This window comes from Phaenicophaeus curvirostris, unplaced genomic scaffold (assembly GCF_032191515.1).
Source record: "Phaenicophaeus curvirostris isolate KB17595 unplaced genomic scaffold, BPBGC_Pcur_1.0 scaffold_115, whole genome shotgun sequence".
Taxonomy (NCBI): domain Eukaryota; kingdom Metazoa; phylum Chordata; class Aves; order Cuculiformes; family Cuculidae; genus Phaenicophaeus; species Phaenicophaeus curvirostris.
The window spans coordinates 312676-332275 of NW_027206736.1; the positions used below are offsets into that span (position 1 = coordinate 312676).

The window sequence follows — 19600 nt, forward strand, 5'->3', positions numbered from 1 at the left end:
GGGCTCAGATGGGGATGGAAACGATAATGCAATATTGATGCGGAGGAACGAGGGAGCGTGACCGAGGTCCATTAGCCAGGAGCCCTCCTGGAATATTTTACGGCCCTGGAGAGGCTGGCACTGGCAAAAAAAAAAATCCACCCCATCCCAAAGTCCCAGCTTAAAAAGAGAGTGGAAGCTCAGGGATGGGGAGGTGGTCGTCATCGCTCATCCTGCTGGTGTCACCCGGAGGTGGGATGCACAGGGAAGAGCATCCCAACCCCCTGCCCCCAAATCCCAGCTTAAAAATGAGGCTGAAGCCCAGGGATGGGAAGGTGGTTGGCATCGCTCGCTCTGTTGGGTGTCACCTCGAGGTGGGACGACAGAGAGGAGAATCCCAGCCCAGCGGGGTGGATCATCCCAGATTTGTGGGGGATCCTGGTCTGGGCGAGGGGTGAGGCTGCTGGGCTCAAGGAGGGGGTCTGGGAAAAAGAGCTGAAACTTGGGAAGGAGCAAAGGTGGGAGGAGGAGCCCTTGGCTGCAGATGGGTCAGTTATGGGGAAAAAATAGAGAAGTTTGTCAGTGAACAAGCACTGAGCTGGGGTTGTTCTCTTTAGGACCAGTCATGGTCACCTGGGATGTGCCAGGGTCATGGAAACATGGAATGGTTTGGGTTGGAAAGGACCTCCAAGCCCATCCAGTTCCAACCCCAGGGACACCTCCCACTGGATCAGGGGCTCCAAGCCCCATCCAACCTGGCCTTGAACCTCTCCACCCACCCCTGCTCTGCGCAACCTGGGCCAGGGCCTCCGACCCTCGCAGCAAAACATTTCTGCCTAAGATCTCATCTCAATCTCTCCTCTTCCAGCTCAAAACCATTTCCCCTCAGCCTATCCTGGTCCTCCCTGACCAAGAGCCCCTCCCCAGCTTTCCTGGAGCCCCTTTCCATACTAGAAGCTGCTTTAAGGTCTCCCAGTAGCCTTCTCTTCTCCAAGCTCAACAACCCCAACTCTCCCAGCCTGTCCTCACAGCAGAGGGGCTCCAGCCCTCGCATCATCTCCATGGCCTCCTCCGGACTCGTTCCAACAGCTCTATCTCCTTCTTATGTTGAGGATTTAGCCTTAGGATTGTTGTCCTTAGCCTGGTTGAATCTCATGAGGTTCCCCTGGGCTCCTCTGAGCCTGTCCAGACTCCTCCGGCTCCCTCCCTTCCCTCTGGACACGTCCCGTCCCTCCAGCGCGTTGACCGTGCACACAACCTGGTGCCATCAGCAAGGATCCAAGACCCGTTTGGCACCGTGGCCACAACCCCAACCGCATCCAGTGGATCCGGCATGTCCAGCTCCGGCATCGCTGGGGGGAGGTGGGAGCAGGACCCGTCTCTGTCCCCCTGGCCCCCGCGGCCGGTGTCGGGGTGCAGCCGCGTCCCCCCGGAGCTCCATGCATTAGTAATGGCCACCGATCCGCCCGCATGACGGCATTTCTTCCAGCCGGGACCAACAATTCGGACGTAACCGGAGCCGGCGGAGAGGGCTCAGGTGTCCCCCGCGGCCTTCGGGGTCACCGTCGTGGTGCTGCTGGCGCTTGGCGCGTCCCCTGGGGCTGGGAGCCTGGGTTGGGCTGTGGCGCTGGCATCGCGTCCCCATGGGTGTGGGGGACCCTCCAGGGCCATCGCACCATCCCCAAGGGCCATCGGGTCCCCACAGGGATGGAGAGAGGTCCCAGGGTGGAAGGTCCCAGCACGCGGCGTGGGGATGGAGCTGGGAGGGGAGGGAATGCCAGGTTGTCCCTGCGAGCGGAGCTGGACCCTGTGGCACGGGGGGCGCGGAGCCATGGGGATGGCACCCAGAGGGCCCTAGGGCACCCGGAGCCCCACAGGGATGGCAACCGGACCCTGAAGACGGCAACCAGAGCCTAGGGATGGCACCCAGGACCCCTGGGATGGCAACCAGAGTCCTGGGGAGGCACTCAAACCCCTGGGATGGCATCCAAAGTCCTGGGAAGGCATCCAACCCCCTGTGGTGGCACCTGGACCCTGAGGACAACACCCAGGCACTGCGGATGGTATCCAGACCCCTGAGAAGGCACCTAGAGCTCAGGGAGGACACCCAGACACCTGGGGTGGCATCCAAACCCTGAGGATGTCATCCAGAGCCCAGGGATGGCACCTAGATCCCGAGGATGGCACCCAGAGCCCAAAGAAGGCATCCAGAGTCCAGGGTTGACATCTATAGCCTGAGCGTGGCACCTGGAACCCCTGGGATGGCACCCAGAGACGGAGGGTGGCACCCAGAGCCCTGGGGTGGCACCCAGAGCCTAAGGGTGACACCTGGGACCCCTGAGGATAGCACCCAGGGCCTGAGGGTGGCACCCAGAGCCCTGGGGTGGCACTCAGAACCTGAGGGTGGCACCTGGGACTCCTAAGAGTGGCACTCAGAGCCCAGAGGTGACATCCAGAGCCTCAAAGGGTCACCTGGGACCCCTTAGGATGCCACCAGTAATCTGAGGGTGGCACTTGGGACCCCTGGGATCTCACCCAGAGCCCAGGGGCGACACTCGTAGCCTCAAGGTGCCACCTGGGTCCCCCGAGGGTGGCACCCCGAGCCCAGGGGTGACACCCAGAGCCTGAGAGTGGCACCTGGGACCCCTGAGGATGGCACCTGTAATCTGAGGGTGGCACCTGGGACCCCTAGGATGGCACCCAGAGTCCAGAGGTGACACTGAGAGCCTGAGGGTGGCACTTGGAACCCCTCAAATGGCATCCAGAGCCCATGGTTGGCTCCCAGAGCCTCAAGGTGGCACCTGGGACCCCTGAGATGGCACCTAGAGCCCAGGCATGACACACAGAGCTTGAGGGTGGCACCTGGGACCCCTGGAATGGCATCCAGAGCCCATGGTTGAATCCTAGAGCCTCAAGGTGGCATCTGGGAGCACTGAAGGTGGCACTTGGGACCCCTGAGGGTGGCACTCGGAGCCCAGGGGTGACACCCAGAGCCGGAGAGTGGCACCTGGGACCCCTGAGGGCATCACCTGGAACCCCTGTGGGTGACACCCAGAACCTGAGGGTGGCACCTGGGACCCCTGAGATGGCACCCAGACCCCAGGGGTGACATCCAGAGCCGGAGGGGGGCACCTGGGACCTCTGAGGGTGGCACCTAGAGCCTAGGGGTGACACCCAGAGCCTAAGGGTCTCACCTGGGACCCCTGAGGGTGGCACCTAGAGCCCAGGGGTGACACCAGAGCCTGAGGGTGGCACCTGGGACCCCTGAGGGTGCCACCCAGAGCCTGAGGGTGGCACCTGGGACCCCTGAGGGTGGCACCTAGAGCCCAGGGGTGACACCCAGAGCCGGAGAGTGGCACCTGGGACCCCTGAGATGGCACCCAGACCCCAGGGGTGACATCCAGAGCCGGAGGGGGGCACCTGGGACCTCTGAGGGTGGCACCTAGAGCCTAGGGGTGACACCCAGAGCCTAAGGGTCTCACCTGGGACCCCTGAGGGTGGCACCTAGAGCCCAGGGGTGACACCAGAGCCTGAGGGTGGCACCTGGGACCCCTGAGGGTGGCACCTAGAGCCCAGGGGTGACACCCAGAGCTGGAGAGTGGCACCTGGGACCTCTGAGGGCATCACCTAGGACCCCTGAGGGTGACACCCAGAGCCTGAGGGTGGCACCTGGGACCCCTGAAGGTGGCACCTAGAGCCTAGGGGTGACACCCAGAGCCTCAAGGTTTCACCTGGGTCCCCCGAGGGTGGCACCCAGAGCCTGAGGGTGTCACCTGGGATCCCTGAGGGTGGCACCTAGAGCCCAGGGGTGACACCCAGAGCCGGAGAGTGGCACCTGGGACCCCTGAGGGTGGCACCTAGAGCCCAGGGGTGACACCCAGATCCTGAGGGTGGCAGTGGAACCTCTGGGATGGCACCCAGAGCCCAGGGGTGACACCTGTAGCCTCAAGGTTTCACCTGGGTCCTCCGAGGGTGGCACCCAGAGCCCAGGGGGGACACCCTGAGCCTGAGGGTGGCACCTGGAACCCCTAGGATGGCACCCAGAGTCCAGAGGTGACATCCAGAGCCTGAAGGTGGCATTTGGGACCCCTGGAATGGCATCCAGAGCCCATGGTTGAGTCCCAGAGCCTCAAGGTGGCACCTGGGAGCCGTGAAGGTGGCACCTGGGACCCCTGAGATGGCACCCAGGGCCCAGGGGTGACACCCAGAGCCTGAGGCCATCACCTGCGACCCCTGAGGGTGGCACCTGGAGCCTGAGGGTGGCACCTGGGACCCCTGAGGGTGGCCCCTAGAGCCCAGGGGTGGCACCCGGGGCCTGGGAGCCGCTGGCGTGGCTCGGGGGCCACCTGCCGGGCTGAGGGGACATCGCCACCCCCGGCCCCAACCCCCCGGCCATGGGGGGGGACACAGGGCAGGGCGAGGGCCGGTGACCCCCGAGGCGGAGCTGGGACAGGGTCCCCCCCGGCTCCTCCCGTGGGGCCGGGGCGGCTGGTGGCACCTGCGGGAACCGTCCCCGCTCGCCTCGTCACCCGCCTGATCCCAGGCCGGGGCCTGGAGCCACCAACACGGGGTCGTGGCCTGAGGGTGGGGTGGAAGGGGCCTCAAAGCCCGTCAGTCCCACCCCGGCCACGGGCAGGGACACCCCCCATGGATCAGGGGCTCCAAGCCCCATCCAGCCTGGCCTGGAACCCCTCCAGGGATGGGGCAGCCACAGCTTCCCTGGTCAACCAGTTCCAGGGCCTCCCCACCCTCATCATGAAGAATTTCTTCCTAATGTCTCATCTAAATCTTCCCCCTTCCAATTTAAAGCCATTCCTCCTCATCCTGTCACTCCAGGCCCTTGGAAAACGTCCCTCCCCAGCTTTCCTGGAGCCTCTTAAGGTTCTGGAAGGTCTCTCGAAGGTCTCCTCGGAGCCTTCTCTTCTCCACAACCCCAACTCTCTCCTTGTGTCCTCGGACGGGAGGTTCTCCAGCCCTCGCATCATCCTTGGAGCCTCCTCTGGCCCCGTTCCAACAGCTCCATCTCCTTCTCCTGCTGAGGATTCCAGCCCTGGCCCCAACCCTCCAGCTGAGGTCTCCCCGAGAGGAGCAGAGGGGACAATCCCCTCCCTCCCTGCTGGCCACGTTCTCTGGATGCAGCCCAGGACACGGGGGGTTTCTGGGCTGCGAGCGCACCTTGTGGCTCCTGTGGAGCTTCTCCTCCCCCAGCCCCCCAAGTCCTTCTCCCCAGGGCTGCTCCCAATCCATTCTCTCTCTCCAGCCGGGATCTGTGCTTGGGATTGCTCCGACCCAGCCTAGGACCTTGCCCTTGGCCTGGTTGGACTCCGTGAGGTTCACACAGGTCCCTCTGGATGGTGCAGGGAAGAGGACGAGGTGGGAGAGAAGTAGTTATTCAGCCCCAGCAAATTTCCAACGGCAAGTTAAGCAGGATAAGGATGAGCCATATTCCAGGCTGACGTTGCCTTCCCCGTGGCCCCAGGGTGCCAGCTCAGGGCTCCTTGAGCTGCTTCCACTCCCCATCACGTCCCCTGCTCACGTTACCCCAATTCCCACAAAACTTCCAACCAAAATTAGGTGTGATTGTACAGAAAAGAACCACTTCTGCCATAACCACCAGCTCAGGGCACCAAACCCGGCTCCCACCACATCCGCAGCATCTCAGGCAGCGTTGCCTGCAGCGACTTGTCCTGCTGCCCGACCTCAAAATAAATTCACCCTACGAGGCTGCTCAGGTGGAGGGACGGATGCCCCGTAGCCACATTGATCCCTCATTTCCAGCCCAAGACCCTAAAAATCAGCTTTGCTGCCCCAGCTTCGGGCACTGGGCTTGGAAAGACATCACCTACCTGCTTGCAAACCGTGGAGAAGGAGCCGGCGTCCTGAGCAGCATCATCAGCGTGTTGGGAGTGTGCAACGACCTCCAAGCGGGTTCTCTCCAGGCAGAAGATGCCTCAGAACGACTTCGATCTGTCATAGATGAGCCAAGGGTGAAGTCCTGGTGGGTGCAGAGTCAACGCAACAAAGTCCAGGGTGTTTCCTGCCAGACCAAGGTCTCAGTGACCAAGAACAAGCCAAGCTTTGAGATATATACAGATTTTATTTAAAAAAATGGTTTGCAGTTCTTTAATTACACACAACTACCAGAGCGGTTGTGGTCTTTCTCTGTCTTGGCAGGGTGGGGTTGTGCCCCCTACATCAGTAACGCAAGAAAAAGAGGTGAAAAAAAGAAAAAAAACCATAAAGAGCTGCCCCAAATCAAGGTCAAACCCCACTCTTGACCTCTTCCAGTGTCGCGTGATGGGTACCAAGCACAGGCAGCCACTCCAGGGCCACCTCTCCTGCTGCACTGCTGCTGCTCGAGCACCAGCAGAACCTGGATGAGCAAAAAAGCAGCAAAAAAAGGCAGAGAAAAATCATCAAACACCTTCTGGTGGTCAGTGAGGAAGGTTCCTGTTGGTGGCTGGCGTGGGAAGGGGCCTCGATGCGTTGAGGGATGAGGAGACATGTAGAGAGGAAAGAGATGGGTTGGGGTTCCGGCACAGAGGTGGTGGATGCGGGAGCGCGAGCCAGTGCCAGCCCGTGCCCTGCAGCCGCCGCGGGAGCCAACCTGAGCCCCGGGGCAGGGGAACGCGGCGAGGGGGCAGCCGCTCAGCTCCTCGCGTCACCCTAAAGCCTCGACGGCAAAACGAGAGGCTGCAGGAACAGAGGAGAAAAGTTGTTTCTAGAACGGCACCGAGGGGCGAGGAGCTCAGCCCAGGGTCCATCAGGGCTGGCTGCAAAATTCCCATCGCTCTGACAGAGAATGAAGAGACTCCATTGCTGGTTTCCAGAGAAGAAGGAAAAAAAAACTCAAACTGACCCCCCCAAAAAAGCCTCATCTTGCTTGCATCCAGCTCCACCTTCTCTTCCAGGCTCCGCGGGTGCAGCTCTGGGTACAAACTGCTTGGAGGGAGGTTTCTTTTGGGAGAAGGAGGGGAATTTGGGATAAAAAGAGGGGGGAAAAGATGGAAGGGAGAAGCAGTGGTGGCCAAGAGCAGGCGCTGCCGACCCCAGAGCAGACCCAGATCCACCTCACCCCCTGGCAGCATCCGGGACAGGCGTTTCTTTACAAACAGCAGTTGGGTTTTCCTTGAGCGACGCTTGGCGTGCCAGGAAGAGTCCTGGAATGGTTTGGGCTGGAAGGGACCTCCAAGCCCATCCAGTCCCACCCCTGCCCTGGGCAGGGACACCTCCCACGGGATCAGGGGCTCCAAGCCCCATCCAGCCTGGCCTTGAACCCCTCCAGGGATGGGGCAGCCACCACTGCTCTGGGAAACCTGTTCCAGGGCCTCCCCACCCTCAGCGTGAAGAATTTCTCCCTAAGATCTCGATCTCATCTCAATCTTTCCTCTTCCGATGTTAAAGCTGTGAAGAACCAGTTTCCGTGGCTCCCCCCCGAGAAGCTGTTGGAGCTCCAGGACCTCCCCACGTCCCACGGCCGGAGCCGGCTGCGGCTTTGCCGCTGGTTTGGGGGGATCCCTGCGGAGCAAAACCGGGGAACGCGGGAGCGGGTTGAGGCTCTGAGGGGATGGAGTGATGGGGGAAGAGAAACGTGCGAAGGAAGCTGGGGTGGGGAGGGAATTAGAACACTATTTTTATACAATATTGAAAAAATACAAATTTTTATTGTGTTTTTTGGGGTTTTTTTTTTCGTCTTTTGAACCGATATCACCACCCAGCACTGAACTCTACTCCTAAGTAGCACCTACAGTAAAGGTTATCGCACAAGCAAGCTGCCAGCAGGTAAGCAAGTTAAACAGTGCCAGCAAAACGTGGCCCCTCCCTCCCCAAAGAAATGAGACAAACAGCGTGCTAGATAAGAGTTAAGGACACCATCACATGTTAAATAGTTAATATCACCCCTCCGACAAGCCACAAATGCTAGAGAGAGAGAACTTCAGCACAGTCACTAGCCACAGCCCTAACACCACTGCTTCAAAATGAAAAGAGGGGAAAGGCAAGGAAAAAAACCTTCGCTTCACGCCCGTAAATCAACCAAAAGGAAACTCTTTGTACGTTTTTATTAAGGAAAATCATGCTAAAGCGAAGTGGTACTTTAAGAGGGGTTTTTTTTTCCCCCAAAAGAAAAAACGAATAAACCGATTGTGCTTCATGAATCAGAAAGAGGATTGTAACCTTCCAACCCCGACAACTCAAAACTCAGTGGCGTTTCTAAAGCAAAAAAAACCCAAACCCCAATGATTCTGGGACAAAGGAACTGCTCTGGCATCCCAAACCCCGCTCGAGTCGCTTGGGGTGGGAGGATTTTCCCATGTGCCGTCCCGTAGGCTGCACCACAAATCAAAAGACCTCGTCCGAACCACCCCTCCAAACTCCCCAAAGAAGACAGCAGGTAACGTTCTGCTTTAAAAATTCATCTTAGTTTGGATCTCCAACGCACAATCATCCAAATTCAAGTACAGCGGCATCCCAGGGCGACTTTTACCGCGTTAGATTTCATCGAAACAAAGAGAAACCTCAGCTGGCGGAAGGACACCAGGAGAAATCAAACATTCCAACTCTGGAGCATCCTGGAAAACAAAAAAAATAAAAAACCCAAACAAAACAGAGCAGATTCACTTCCTTCCTCAATTGGTGCTTTTAGGCTTTTTTTATTGTCTCAATTGTTTTCTAGCTCATACTCTTTGTTAACTCTTAAGGAGCTTTAATCCTTGTTGCACACACACAAGCAGATGGGAAACCGAGCTGGAGGAGAAAAGGAGAATGAAATGGGTGCCGATGGGTTCGTGGACGACAGCCAACGGGCCGGTCTTCACGGGTCGGAAGCTCTCAGCAAGTCTCATCCCTCCAGTCAGGGGCCCTCGGAGAGGGTCCGCGAGGTGTTTGACCAGAAAGAAAGCAAACTCGAAGCCATTAAAGGGCAGCAGGTTCAAAACTAGGACAAGGTAAGAGTCTGGCTTCACCCGCGCTCCAGCTGCGTCACAGAGAGCAGCCTCTGTGGCTTGTGTCAGGTTTTTATCCTCTCGGAAAGGGAACAGCTTGTAATCCGGACCGAGAAAGTGAACAACATCCAGATGGAGGCTTTCCGAAGTCCCCAAATCGAATAGACCAGTGGTTGTCAGTCCCTGCAGTTCAGGAGGGCAGGCAGGAGCCCACGTACAAAACCAGACCGAGAATCCGAGTCGGAATACGTCTATGCCTCGACGCTCCGAGTAGCTCCACACGTTTGTACGGCCTGTTCTTATTTTATTCTCTTTTAAACGTGACTCCGTGCGAAGTCACGCTCAGCAAGGTTGACCTGAAGGAGCACCTTCCACCCCACCGCTCCAAAGTCCGCGCGCCATCCCCCTGGCTCCGCGCTCTGAGAAAAGGCCCTTCCACGCGGTCGTGTCCACGGTGGCGTCTTTGGAAACATCGATAAGAAAGCAAACGTCGTCTCGCTAAACTCCCTACCTACCAGGGCAGCTCTTGCGGCTGACAGTTCAGTAGCACACGAGTTGATGACTTGGCCAAATGGAATCTGAATGCATGCATTCGGGCTGCATATTGCTACCAAAATGGAATGTGGGAATATGCGATGCACCTCGGGTTCGAGAAATGACCAAGAAAATCAAGATCTAAAGGGTGAGATATATATATATCAATGCTATTATTCATAAAAACCTTGTTTAGTAATAAAAAAAATTGCTTTGTTTAAATATGAATATTATAGTCTGCTTCTCACGGTTAGGAAATTAGAGTCTCTCTCTGAAAAGCAGGTTGCCTCTTCTACTACAACTCCATGTCCTGAGCCTCGTCTTCCGAGAAGTCGGACATGGAGCTCTCAGACGAGCTGTCCCCGGTGCCTTCTTCCTGTTCTTTTAGTGCTTCTTCTGTTGCATATTTCTGGATGTATTCTGCGTGCGACAGGAGAGAAAAGAGAGGTCAGCGGCGCAAACTCGCAGGCAGAGGGTGAGGAAATGAGCGCTGGTTGGGACCCAGCGGGTTGGAGAAGTCACTAGGGCGACCGCACGGCAGAGACCAAAGGTGCAATCGTGGAATCCCAGAATCGCTTGGTTGGAAAAGACCTTTGAGATTATTGAGTCCAACCGCCCCCGTCCACAACTGAACCATCCCTGAGCACCTCATCTGCCCAGCTTTTAAACCCCTCCAGGGTCCACCACTCAACTACGACAAAGCCACCTCCAAACAGCAGGATAAACGTAGTGAAGAAAGAGGGAACACTCCCACTCCTTCGTGCTCAAGGATGACTCCCTGTGCAGAAAAGGGAATGTCATATCCCTGTCCCAGCCCAGCTACTCACCAAGTGTATTCTCTTTACTTCCTCCCCAGGAATGAGGTCCACAAGGAGCAGCTCTCCTTTAAGAGCGCAATCGTGGAATTGTGGAATGGTTTGGGTTGGAAAGGACCTCCAAGCCCATCCAGTCCCACCCCTGCCCTGGGCAGGGACACCTCCCACTGGATCAGGGGCTCCAAGCCCCATCCAGCCTGGCCTTGAACCCCTCCAGGGATGGGGCAGCCACCACTGCTCTGGGCAACCTGGGCCAGGGCCTCTCTACCCTCACAGGAGAACATTTCTCCCCAAGATCTCATCTCAATCTCCCCTCTTTCAGTTGAAAATCGTTCCCCTCATCCTGTCCCTGCCCTCCCTGACCAAGAGGCCCTCCCCAGCTTTCCTGGAGCCCCTTCCTCTACTGGAAGCTGCTCTAAGGTCTCTTCGGAGCCTTCTCTTCCCCAGGCTGGACAACCCCAACTCTCTCAGCCTGTCCTCGGACGGGAGGTTCTCCAGCCCACGCATCACCTCTGTAGCCTCCTCTGGACCCATTCCAACAGCTCCATCTCCTTCTCCTGCTAAGGATTCCAGCCCTGGACCCAACCCTCCAGCTGAGGTCTCCCCGAGAGGAGCAGAGGGGACAATCCCCTCCCTCCCTGCTGGCCACGTTCTCTGGATGCAGCTCAGGACACGGGGGGTTTCTGGGCTGCGAGCGCACGTTGTGGCTCCTGTGGAGCTTCTCCTCCCCCAGCCCCCCAAGTCCTTCTCCTCAGGGCTGCTCCCAGTCACACCGTCCTCCAGCCTGCAGTGACACCACGGATTGCTCCGACCCTGGTGTAGGACCTTGCCCTTGGCCTGGTTGAACCTCATGAAGTTCTCACAGCTCCACTTCTCCAGCCTGCCCCAGGTCCCTCTCGATGACATCCCTTCCCTCTGGATGGCATCCTGTCCCTCAGGGGTGTCACTGTCACCACTCAGCTCGGCGTCACCTGCAAACCTGCTAAGGGTGCCCTCAACGCAAGGAGCACTTGGCTCCGCATCTTGAACTGCTGCATCTACCCAAGAATTCCTGTCTCTGGCTGAATATTAGTAACGCACACAGACATTTTCAAGGGCAGCTGGTTTGCGTCTCCTACCAAGCATCACAGGAACTAAAAATCTCAGACCACGTCCCTACCCTGATGCCCGTCTCCTCACCACCACCCCGTCAAACAGCTCCATGAGCTCATAACTAAAATATGAAGAAAAGCAGGAATCCATTATTTAATTGCACTGCTGAGCTTTCCAGAGCAGAGAAGCCACTTGCTTCAACCCAGGGCATCAATTTTAACACATCCGTGGCTATTTGGAAGAGCGCTACAACATGAGGAATGACGGCGTTGGGCTCCAACCTACACTTGTCACGCAAAGCCTGGGAAGAGACAGCAGGAGCCGGACTCCTGGGTACACAGGAGGTTGCAAGCGCTTAAAGCTCCTTCCAGATCATCTCCACGGCTGGTACCAGGCTGGCAGGATGGAGGCAAAGGAGCAGATACCCCATTTAGCTCCTCAGAGGTGTCCTCAGATCCCCCCAAAGCTCTGGCTGGAGGCAAACATCCATTAGCTTTTTTCCAGGGTCCATCTCTCTCTGTTCCTGTCTTGTAAGAGCACAGAGGACACCCAGAGAGACCCTCGTGCTAACCCTGGAGGTTGGATCCAACAAAGTATTTTCACTGGAAAGCTTGTTTGTACGGAAAGGTGGCAACGGGCTTAGGATAGGGAGCAGGACAGAGGAGTCGGGCAAAGTGAGCTGAATAACTCAGTGCTGAAATCAGGGCTTTACTTGTCCTCGCTTGTGGTTCCACCCCCAAACAAAAACTGCAGCTGATGAACAGTAGAATCATAGACTCATTGGGTTAGAAAAGACCTTTGAGATCATCAAGTTCAACTGTCCCTGTCCACAACTGAACCACCCCTGAGCACCTCATCTGCCTGGCTTTTAAACCCCTCCAGGGATGGGGACTCCACCACCGCCCTGGGCAGCCTCTGCCAGGGCTGAGAGCCCTTTCCATGAAGGAATCCTTCCTGATGTCCAATCTGAACCTCCCCTGGCACAACTACAGGCTGTTTCCTCTCATCCCATCCCCTGTCCCTTGGGAGAAGAGCCCAGCACCCACCTCTCCACAACCTCCTGTCAGGCAGTTGCAGACAGCGATGAGCTCTCCCCTCAGCCTCCTCTTCTCCAGGATAAACAGCCCCAGGGCCCTCAGACGCCTCTCAGAACCCTTGTTCTCCAGCCCCTTCCCCAGCTCTGGTCCCTTCTCCAGACACGCTCCAGCCCCTCAAGATCCTTCTTGGAGCGAGGGGCCCAGAACTGAGCCCAGGAGTCGAGGGGCGGCCTCCCCAGCACCGAGTCCAGGGTCACAATCCCTGTCCTGCTCCTGCTGGCCACGCTCTTTCTGGAACAGGCCAGGATGCCACTGCCCTTCTCACATCCTTTGAGATGTTACTAACGGGCCTGGAGCTTTCTCAAAACAGCAGCCCCAGAACCAGGCACAGCCCTAGAAAAGTCCTGGATTAACGAGGAGGGAGCGAGGAATGATTATTCGGCCTTTAAGGAACATGCCTGCTCTGTCAGAGTACAAAAGCACTTTCTGGAGCTGTGTCACCGATTCCTCAGCTGCTTCTCTCGGTTCATTTTTCCACAGACGAGCCACTTTCTACCCCATAACGGTGCAACCAGATGCTCCCATTTCAGGTCCCTTCTTGGGTCACACACCCTCTCTTCCAAACTGTTTCTCTGCTCTCTCAAAACCGTGTTGGATCCTAACCTCGCAGCCTTCCCTGCTTAGGGGAGGAATCGTGATAGAGCCACTCACACCGCGACGTGTTCTTTAGACCCTTACCTTTAATTTTCTGTTTGTACTCTTCTGGTCGGTGGAGGTACATGGCTGCAGCGTCGCCATTTAGAGGATCTATAGGGTTAGGATAGGCCAGCAGCTGGGGCAGGAACGATTCAAAGATGTTGGTGAGATCTGCAGAGGAAAGGCACGTTATTCACGTCCCGCAGACCCAGCGTCAGCCCCACCGATCGCCCTTCGAGCGCCGGCACAGCAGCACGAAGCTTCAAGGGGAAACGCACTGAAAACCCAGGTGGGAGCTGAAATAAAGGAACCTGGGGTGGGGGAAGCTCCGCGGCTGCAGGAGCTGCTCTGGTGCGGCCACGTTGCGGATCCTCAGCCGCCTGCACCGGCTGCTCGACACCCACCGACACAGACACCTGCGCGTCAAGCAAAGACCAAGGACACAATTGTCGTTTCCCACTGAGGATCAACCCTGGCTTAAAAAAAAGGAGAAAAGAAGAGTGCCACGCTTCACCTCTCCCTGAATTCTTCTCCTGCTTCTGCTCCTGTTACTGTCTTTAAATGTCTTGTGCTCCAAGCGTTGTACCTCGAGCACAAAGCACCTTCCAGAACGCTGTCGCTGGAGCTAAAGTAGAACAAGTTTTCTGACTTTAGCTCTATCTCGTCCAAGTAACTTCATTTTTTGAGTTCACTGCAAGCTTTCCAGGCAGTTTCTCTCCAGCAGGGCTCACACAGGGTGCTGGGATGCAAAAGGGCCAGCGCTTGCATCACTCCTACAGAAAACAAAGCCACCCTGGAGCCTGCGGAGCTGCGAGTCGAAGAGAACAAAGGTCACCCCTGCAGGGACAGAGACACCACACTGACCAGGAGAGGATTCCACCCCATAGACAGCACACTTGGGATAAAACTGAGGGATCACGAGGGTCTCGCTCTCTTCTGTGCGGGTCGATGTCCAGCAAGGACCTCGTCTGTCCGATTGCCCCAATGTGGATCCGAGCGTTCCTGAATTCAGCTCCCTCCCAGCCTGGACCCCTTCCCTCACGCCTGCTCTACAGTGATGACGTGGAGTCATCGAGGGCTGGGGGCACGATCTCCGATATTTATATTATTATTACTATTTCTTCATTAAATCTGTAGTTTTAGTTTCCAATCTGCAAGTCTTTTTCCTCTCATTTCCCTTCCCTGGAGCAGGGAAAGAAGGGAAGTGGGAGCCCAACTGCTCGGTTTTAGCTGCATAAATGAGCCAGGCTGGGGCTAAACCGTGACAGACGGTGCTTTAGGACTCTGCTCACAGTAAGAGCAACCGAGGAGTCCCTCCTCTGACTAAAAATAACTTGCAGAATGTGAAGCGCTCGTGGTAACACCTTGGTGCCGGGTGGCACGTGTCATCACACAACCCACCACAGCAAACACGCTCCTGGTGCCGATGAGTGACCGTGGAGACACAAAACCCTCTCCTCCCATCCCCAAGATGACAAGTCCTGTTCCTCCAAGCCCATCCAGTCCCACCCCTGCCATGGGCAGGGACACCTCCCACTGGATCAGGGGCTCCAACCCCATCCAACCTGGCCTTGAACCCCTCCAGGGATGGGGCAGCCACCCCTGCTCTGGGCAGCCTGGGCCAGGGCCTCCCCACCCTCACAGCAAAACATTTCTCCCAAGATCTCATCTCAATCTCCCCTCTTTCAGCTCAAAACCGTCCCCCTCATCCTGTCCCTGCACTCTCCAATCAAGAGCCCCTCCCCAGCTCTCCTGGAGCCCCTTTCTGTACTGGAAGCTGCTCTAAGGTCTTCCCACAGCCTTCTCTCCAAGCTCAACAACCCCATCTCTCCCAGCCTGCTCTCAGAGCAGAGGTGTTCCAGCTCTCACGTCATCTCCATGGACTCCTCTGGGCCCCTTCCAACAGCTCCAGGTCCTTCCTGCACCAAGGGCTCCAGAACTGGTCGCAGGGCTCCAGGTGAGAGGCCAAACCAGATCTGACGGAGGGCAGGGACCTCAGAGCCCTGAACTTTGTTCAGACCCTGAGCGGAATCCCCACTGTGGCCGCTGGCGAGAGAACAGGGGGGGCTCTCTCTGCGGGGCTCCCAATGCAGAACCCGCCGCTGCCAGAGCACAAAGCCAGCGCCGCGTTCACTCTGCAGCGATTCCCTTCCATCCCCACGGTCTGTGGGCAGCATTTCAGGCTGAGAACCAGCAGCACACGCCGCGCCGGATCCTGCTGCAGACGGAACCATGCAGGCTCATCCCCAGCAGAGGGCTGGAGTTGCCAACGCGGCTTTAACTCCTCCAGATCCTCCCAGGACACGAGGATCCTCTTCCTCCATTAGCAACACCACCCGAGTCACGGCTGCGCTCATCTCTCTCAACAAAAGTGCACGCCATGCGCCTACCGCACGAGGACTCGAGGCGTTCTGACAAGGAGTAAAGTTCAAGAAGTTGCTATAGCAATTTCCCACCCAGGATTCACCCATTCTGGTGTTTCCTTACAAATGCTGCTCGCAAGGAAGGTGAAGAACCTTGTCTCTCTAGCAACTGCCTCAAAGCCTCAGCTTACATCAGAAAAATCAGTATTTCATGGAAGAACCTGAATGATTTGATGCGCTCAATCCCCTGAAGGCTCTTCTACAAAGCACAACTGCAACATCTGAAGATGTTCATGTTTTTAAAACGCAGCCAACCGGGACAAGACACTTGGCTGTATTTCTTTAGAGATTTTGTAGAATCGCAGAAATGCTTGGTTGGAAAAGACCTTGGAGATCAAGTCCAACCGTCCCTGTCCATGACTGAACCATCCCTGAGCACCTCGTCTGCCCGGCTTTGAAACCCCTCCAGGGACGGGGACTCCACCACCGCCCTGGGCAGCCTCTGCCAGGGCCCGAGAGCCCTTTCCATGAAGGAATCCTTCCTGATGCCCAATCTGAACCTCCCCTGGCACAACTTGAGGCTGTTTCCTCTAGTCCTGTCCCCTGTTCCTTGGGAGAAGAGCCCAGCACCCACCTCTCCACAACCTCCTGTCAGGCAGTTGCAGACAGCAATGAGGTCTCCCCTCAGCCTCCTCTTTTCCAGGATAAACAGCCCCAGGGCCCTCAGCCGCCTCTCAGAACCCTTGTTCTCCAGCCCCTTCCCCAGCTCCGTTCCCTTCTCCAGACGTGCTCCAGCCCCTCAAGGTCTTTCTTGGAGCGAGGGGCCCAGAACTGAGCCCAGGAGTCGAGGGGCGGCCTCCCCAGCACCGAGTCCAGGGTCACAATCCCTGCCCTGCTCCTGCTGGCCACGCTGTTTCTGGAACAGGCCAGGATGCCACTGGCCTTCTTGGCCACCTGGGACACTGCTGGCTCATGTTCAGACACTGCTGACTAACACCCCAGGTCCTTCTTGTCCAGGTAGTTTTCCAGCCGCTCTACCTCAAGCCTGGAGCTGCTCGGGGTTGTTGTGTCCAAGTGCAGGACCTGCCACTTGGTCTTCTTGAACCTCACCCCGTTGGTCTCTGCCCTCAAGCAGATCGACACTTCTTCCTGGCTCTCCCTAAATGCTATTTTAACAAGTCTTCAGCTACCAGCTGATCTTCTAATATATCTAAAACAGTGAGTTGCAGCCAGAAATGACACAAAGAGAAGCCCAGAGCTCTCTGCAGCGAGCCACGCACTCATCGGACAACGACCACCTCCCAGTCTGCGATGGAGCGATGCTGCTGTGACCAACAGGAATGGTTTCTGGTGCCATCTCCTGTAGAAGTGGGACCACAGCCTCGAGCACAAAGAACAGCGGCTCAAACACGCACAAGACATGGGCTGGGAAGCTGGGACGAGGTTTCACTTGAGCTAGAGCTGCTCCTCTCTCAGTGCTCAATCACGCCCGGCGAGGTTGTCAGGCAGTGGACCCAGTGATCCTTTGTGAGGTTTATGGAATATTTTTGCCTCTCTGGCTGCAAGGCTGCTTGTGGAAGTATTTTAATAGGAAAATTTTACTTTTCATGTGACCCTGGCTCAGTGAGGAGTCTAAAAGTCCATTAAAACAAAAGATTTGGCCCAAGATCACCTGCTGCCGGCGAGCTGTGTTACCTTCAGCACACCAAACACACGAGCGGCTTCCAACTCACCGTAGAGAGCTGTCCAAGTCTGATTGATTACATCTAGACATACGGTTCCTGACCTAAAACACAGGGAAAAGGCGGAATTAAACACAGTCACATGCAGAAAGACTCAGGGGATTTGATGCAATCTGTCCCCTCCCCTGGCTCTGCCCCCTGTTTCGGAGAAGCTGTGATTTACTCCTGTCCTGTGGTTAAGAGAGAGGTGGCCTCCAACTACATGAACCCTCGCAGTCGGCACAAAAGAAAGTAAATTGGAACTGTTACTGAATTAGTTGGTCCACGTAGGACTGTGCTGGAGAGACTGAGGCATCGGGGGTTCCCCTCAACAACCTTAACTGAAAACGCACGTGGTAAAACATCTTAGAACCACAGAACCATGGAATGGGTTGGGTTGGAAGGGACCTCAAAGCCCATCCAGTCCCACCCCGGCCATGGGCAGGGACACCTCCCGCTGGATCAGGGGCTCCAAGCCCCATCCAACCTGGCCTTGAACCCCTCCAGGGACGGGGCAGCCACGGCTTCTCTGGGTAACCTGGGCCAGGGCCTCCAAACCATCACCGTGAACAATTTCTCCCCAGGATCTCACCCCAATCTCCCCTCTTTCGGCAAAAAAACATTCCCCTCATCCTATCCCTGCACTCAAGAGCCCCTCCCCAGCTTTCCCGGAGCCCCTTTCCGTACTGGAAGCTGCTCGAAGGCTGCCATCTTCTGCTTTGAAGGATTCTAGTACAGACGTGAACTTCAGCTAAAGAGGAAGCGATGGCTTAGCCGATGCTGTTCCATGTTCCTAGGAAGCCGGCACGATGCCACCGAGGAGGGGGCCTGGCAGCCTGGAGTTTTCTCTCAATGAAGGACATTGCAAGACGACACTTTCACCTGCAGGAGGGTCTGCAGAAGCAGCTCCCCGGCCCTGACCCACTCCCCAGTTTAACTTGTGACACCTACTTCTACCGAATTCCCTCTCTGTTGGGTCAATGAAAGCATCGTTCAACTCATCATCTCCCTATCGTGAATCCAAAATTCAGTTACAATTAGACAAGCTCCTTAGGAAAACCACACACCACAGATCTACTTACGCTTCATCGATGTTGGGGTGGAAAATTTTATTCATGAATCCTGCAAAGAAAGACACAATAAATAGGAGAAAACAGCCAGAGGTTTTTTTTTCACAAGAGAAGCCTGGATTCCACAGACCCAGGACTCATCTGAGCAGTTTCAAAGCAAACGCAAACTTCACTATACAGAGATCAGTCACCTTTACAACAAGCAGGCACCACCCCAGTCTTGGGCTCCACGGCCATTCCCTCAAAACCCTTGGCTCCGCAGCCGTTCCCTCAAAACCCATCAAATCAGAGCAACTGCAAAGGCCCCATGGTTCAGCCCTTCTCTAAAAGAACCACTCATCAACACGATAGAGCATCACACCTTCTTAAGAGCCGCAAGAGTCTTTGGAACCAACACTAAACACAAAACTTAAGCTCAATGCTTTCTTTAAAGATGAACATTTTTTAAAAACCAACACCTTCTCTGAACTTGAAGTCACGCTTTTGTCTGCGTTTTGAGCCGTGAGGGGCAGAGACCAGTGCAGAGCACCAGCGCGTTGAGTTTTGCGTCCATACAGCAACCGATTTGGCAGCTGGTGCCTCTTAAATTGTTAAAAAAGAACCCTGTGGTTTCAAGATTTATGGCATTGGAGCAGAAGATCACAGAAGCAGAGTTTGGGTTGGAAGGGACCTTAAAGATCATCCAGTTCCACCCCCTGCAAGGGGCAGGGACGCGTCCACTGCATCAGGCTGCCCAATACCCAACCAACCTGACCTTGGACACCTTCATCCAAAGATGCCTCGATAAATACTGCGGCTGGAGGTAACTCGTGCTCCCCAGCTGCCTACTTGAACCTCAATTTCAAGACTGATGGCACCTCAAAAGCTTTCATCCTCTCCCTCAACTAGAGTTTATAGAACAATGGCATTAAAGGAATGAGAACACCCCATCCCTGGCACCACAGCTTGTGTAAATGCAGAGCACATCCACCCCAAAACCAAAGCGTTTCAGACGATGCCTGCGAGTGGATGGAGAACCCAGCATCCAAACTCTTTCCTTTCCATGGGGGGAACCCAAATAGCTGGTGCAGGACACGTCCCCAGCACTGAACGGACACGGAACAGGGACGGAAAACAAGGTTCTCCAGTGATTTCACTACCAAATGGATCAAGTGTTCCTGTTCTTCTGCTGGTTTGGCCGAATCACATGGGTGTTGCTCAGAACGCTTGGTCAGAACCAGGTTAAGCTGCTTCCATATCTTAACTTCCAGGATTTTAAATGACCCCTTCTTTCCTCTGTTGTGCCTGAGGAGCCCGACGGACACTGCCCACCTGGGAACCACACCTTTCTGCAACAAGCAGAAATCCACTT

The 19600-nt window shown here is 56.2% G+C and overlaps 1 protein-coding gene across 1 annotated transcript in view; it reads right to left on the bottom strand.

Moving 5' to 3' along the window:
• Positions 1-8009: 8009 nt before the first annotated feature.
• The window catches only part of UBE2H (ubiquitin conjugating enzyme E2 H), a 44718-nt gene continuing 33127 nt past the window's right edge, over positions 8010-19600 (bottom strand). Inside the window, exons 4-7 of the mRNA XM_069882316.1 lie at positions 18262-18301; positions 17192-17244; positions 13138-13266; positions 8010-9875 (exon numbers count right to left, since the gene is read on the bottom strand). Of these exons, the coding sequence (XP_069738417.1) occupies positions 9751-9875; positions 13138-13266; positions 17192-17244; positions 18262-18301 (347 nt within the window). The 3' untranslated portion in view covers positions 8010-9750. The remainder of the gene's footprint in view (positions 9876-13137; positions 13267-17191; positions 17245-18261; positions 18302-19600) is intronic.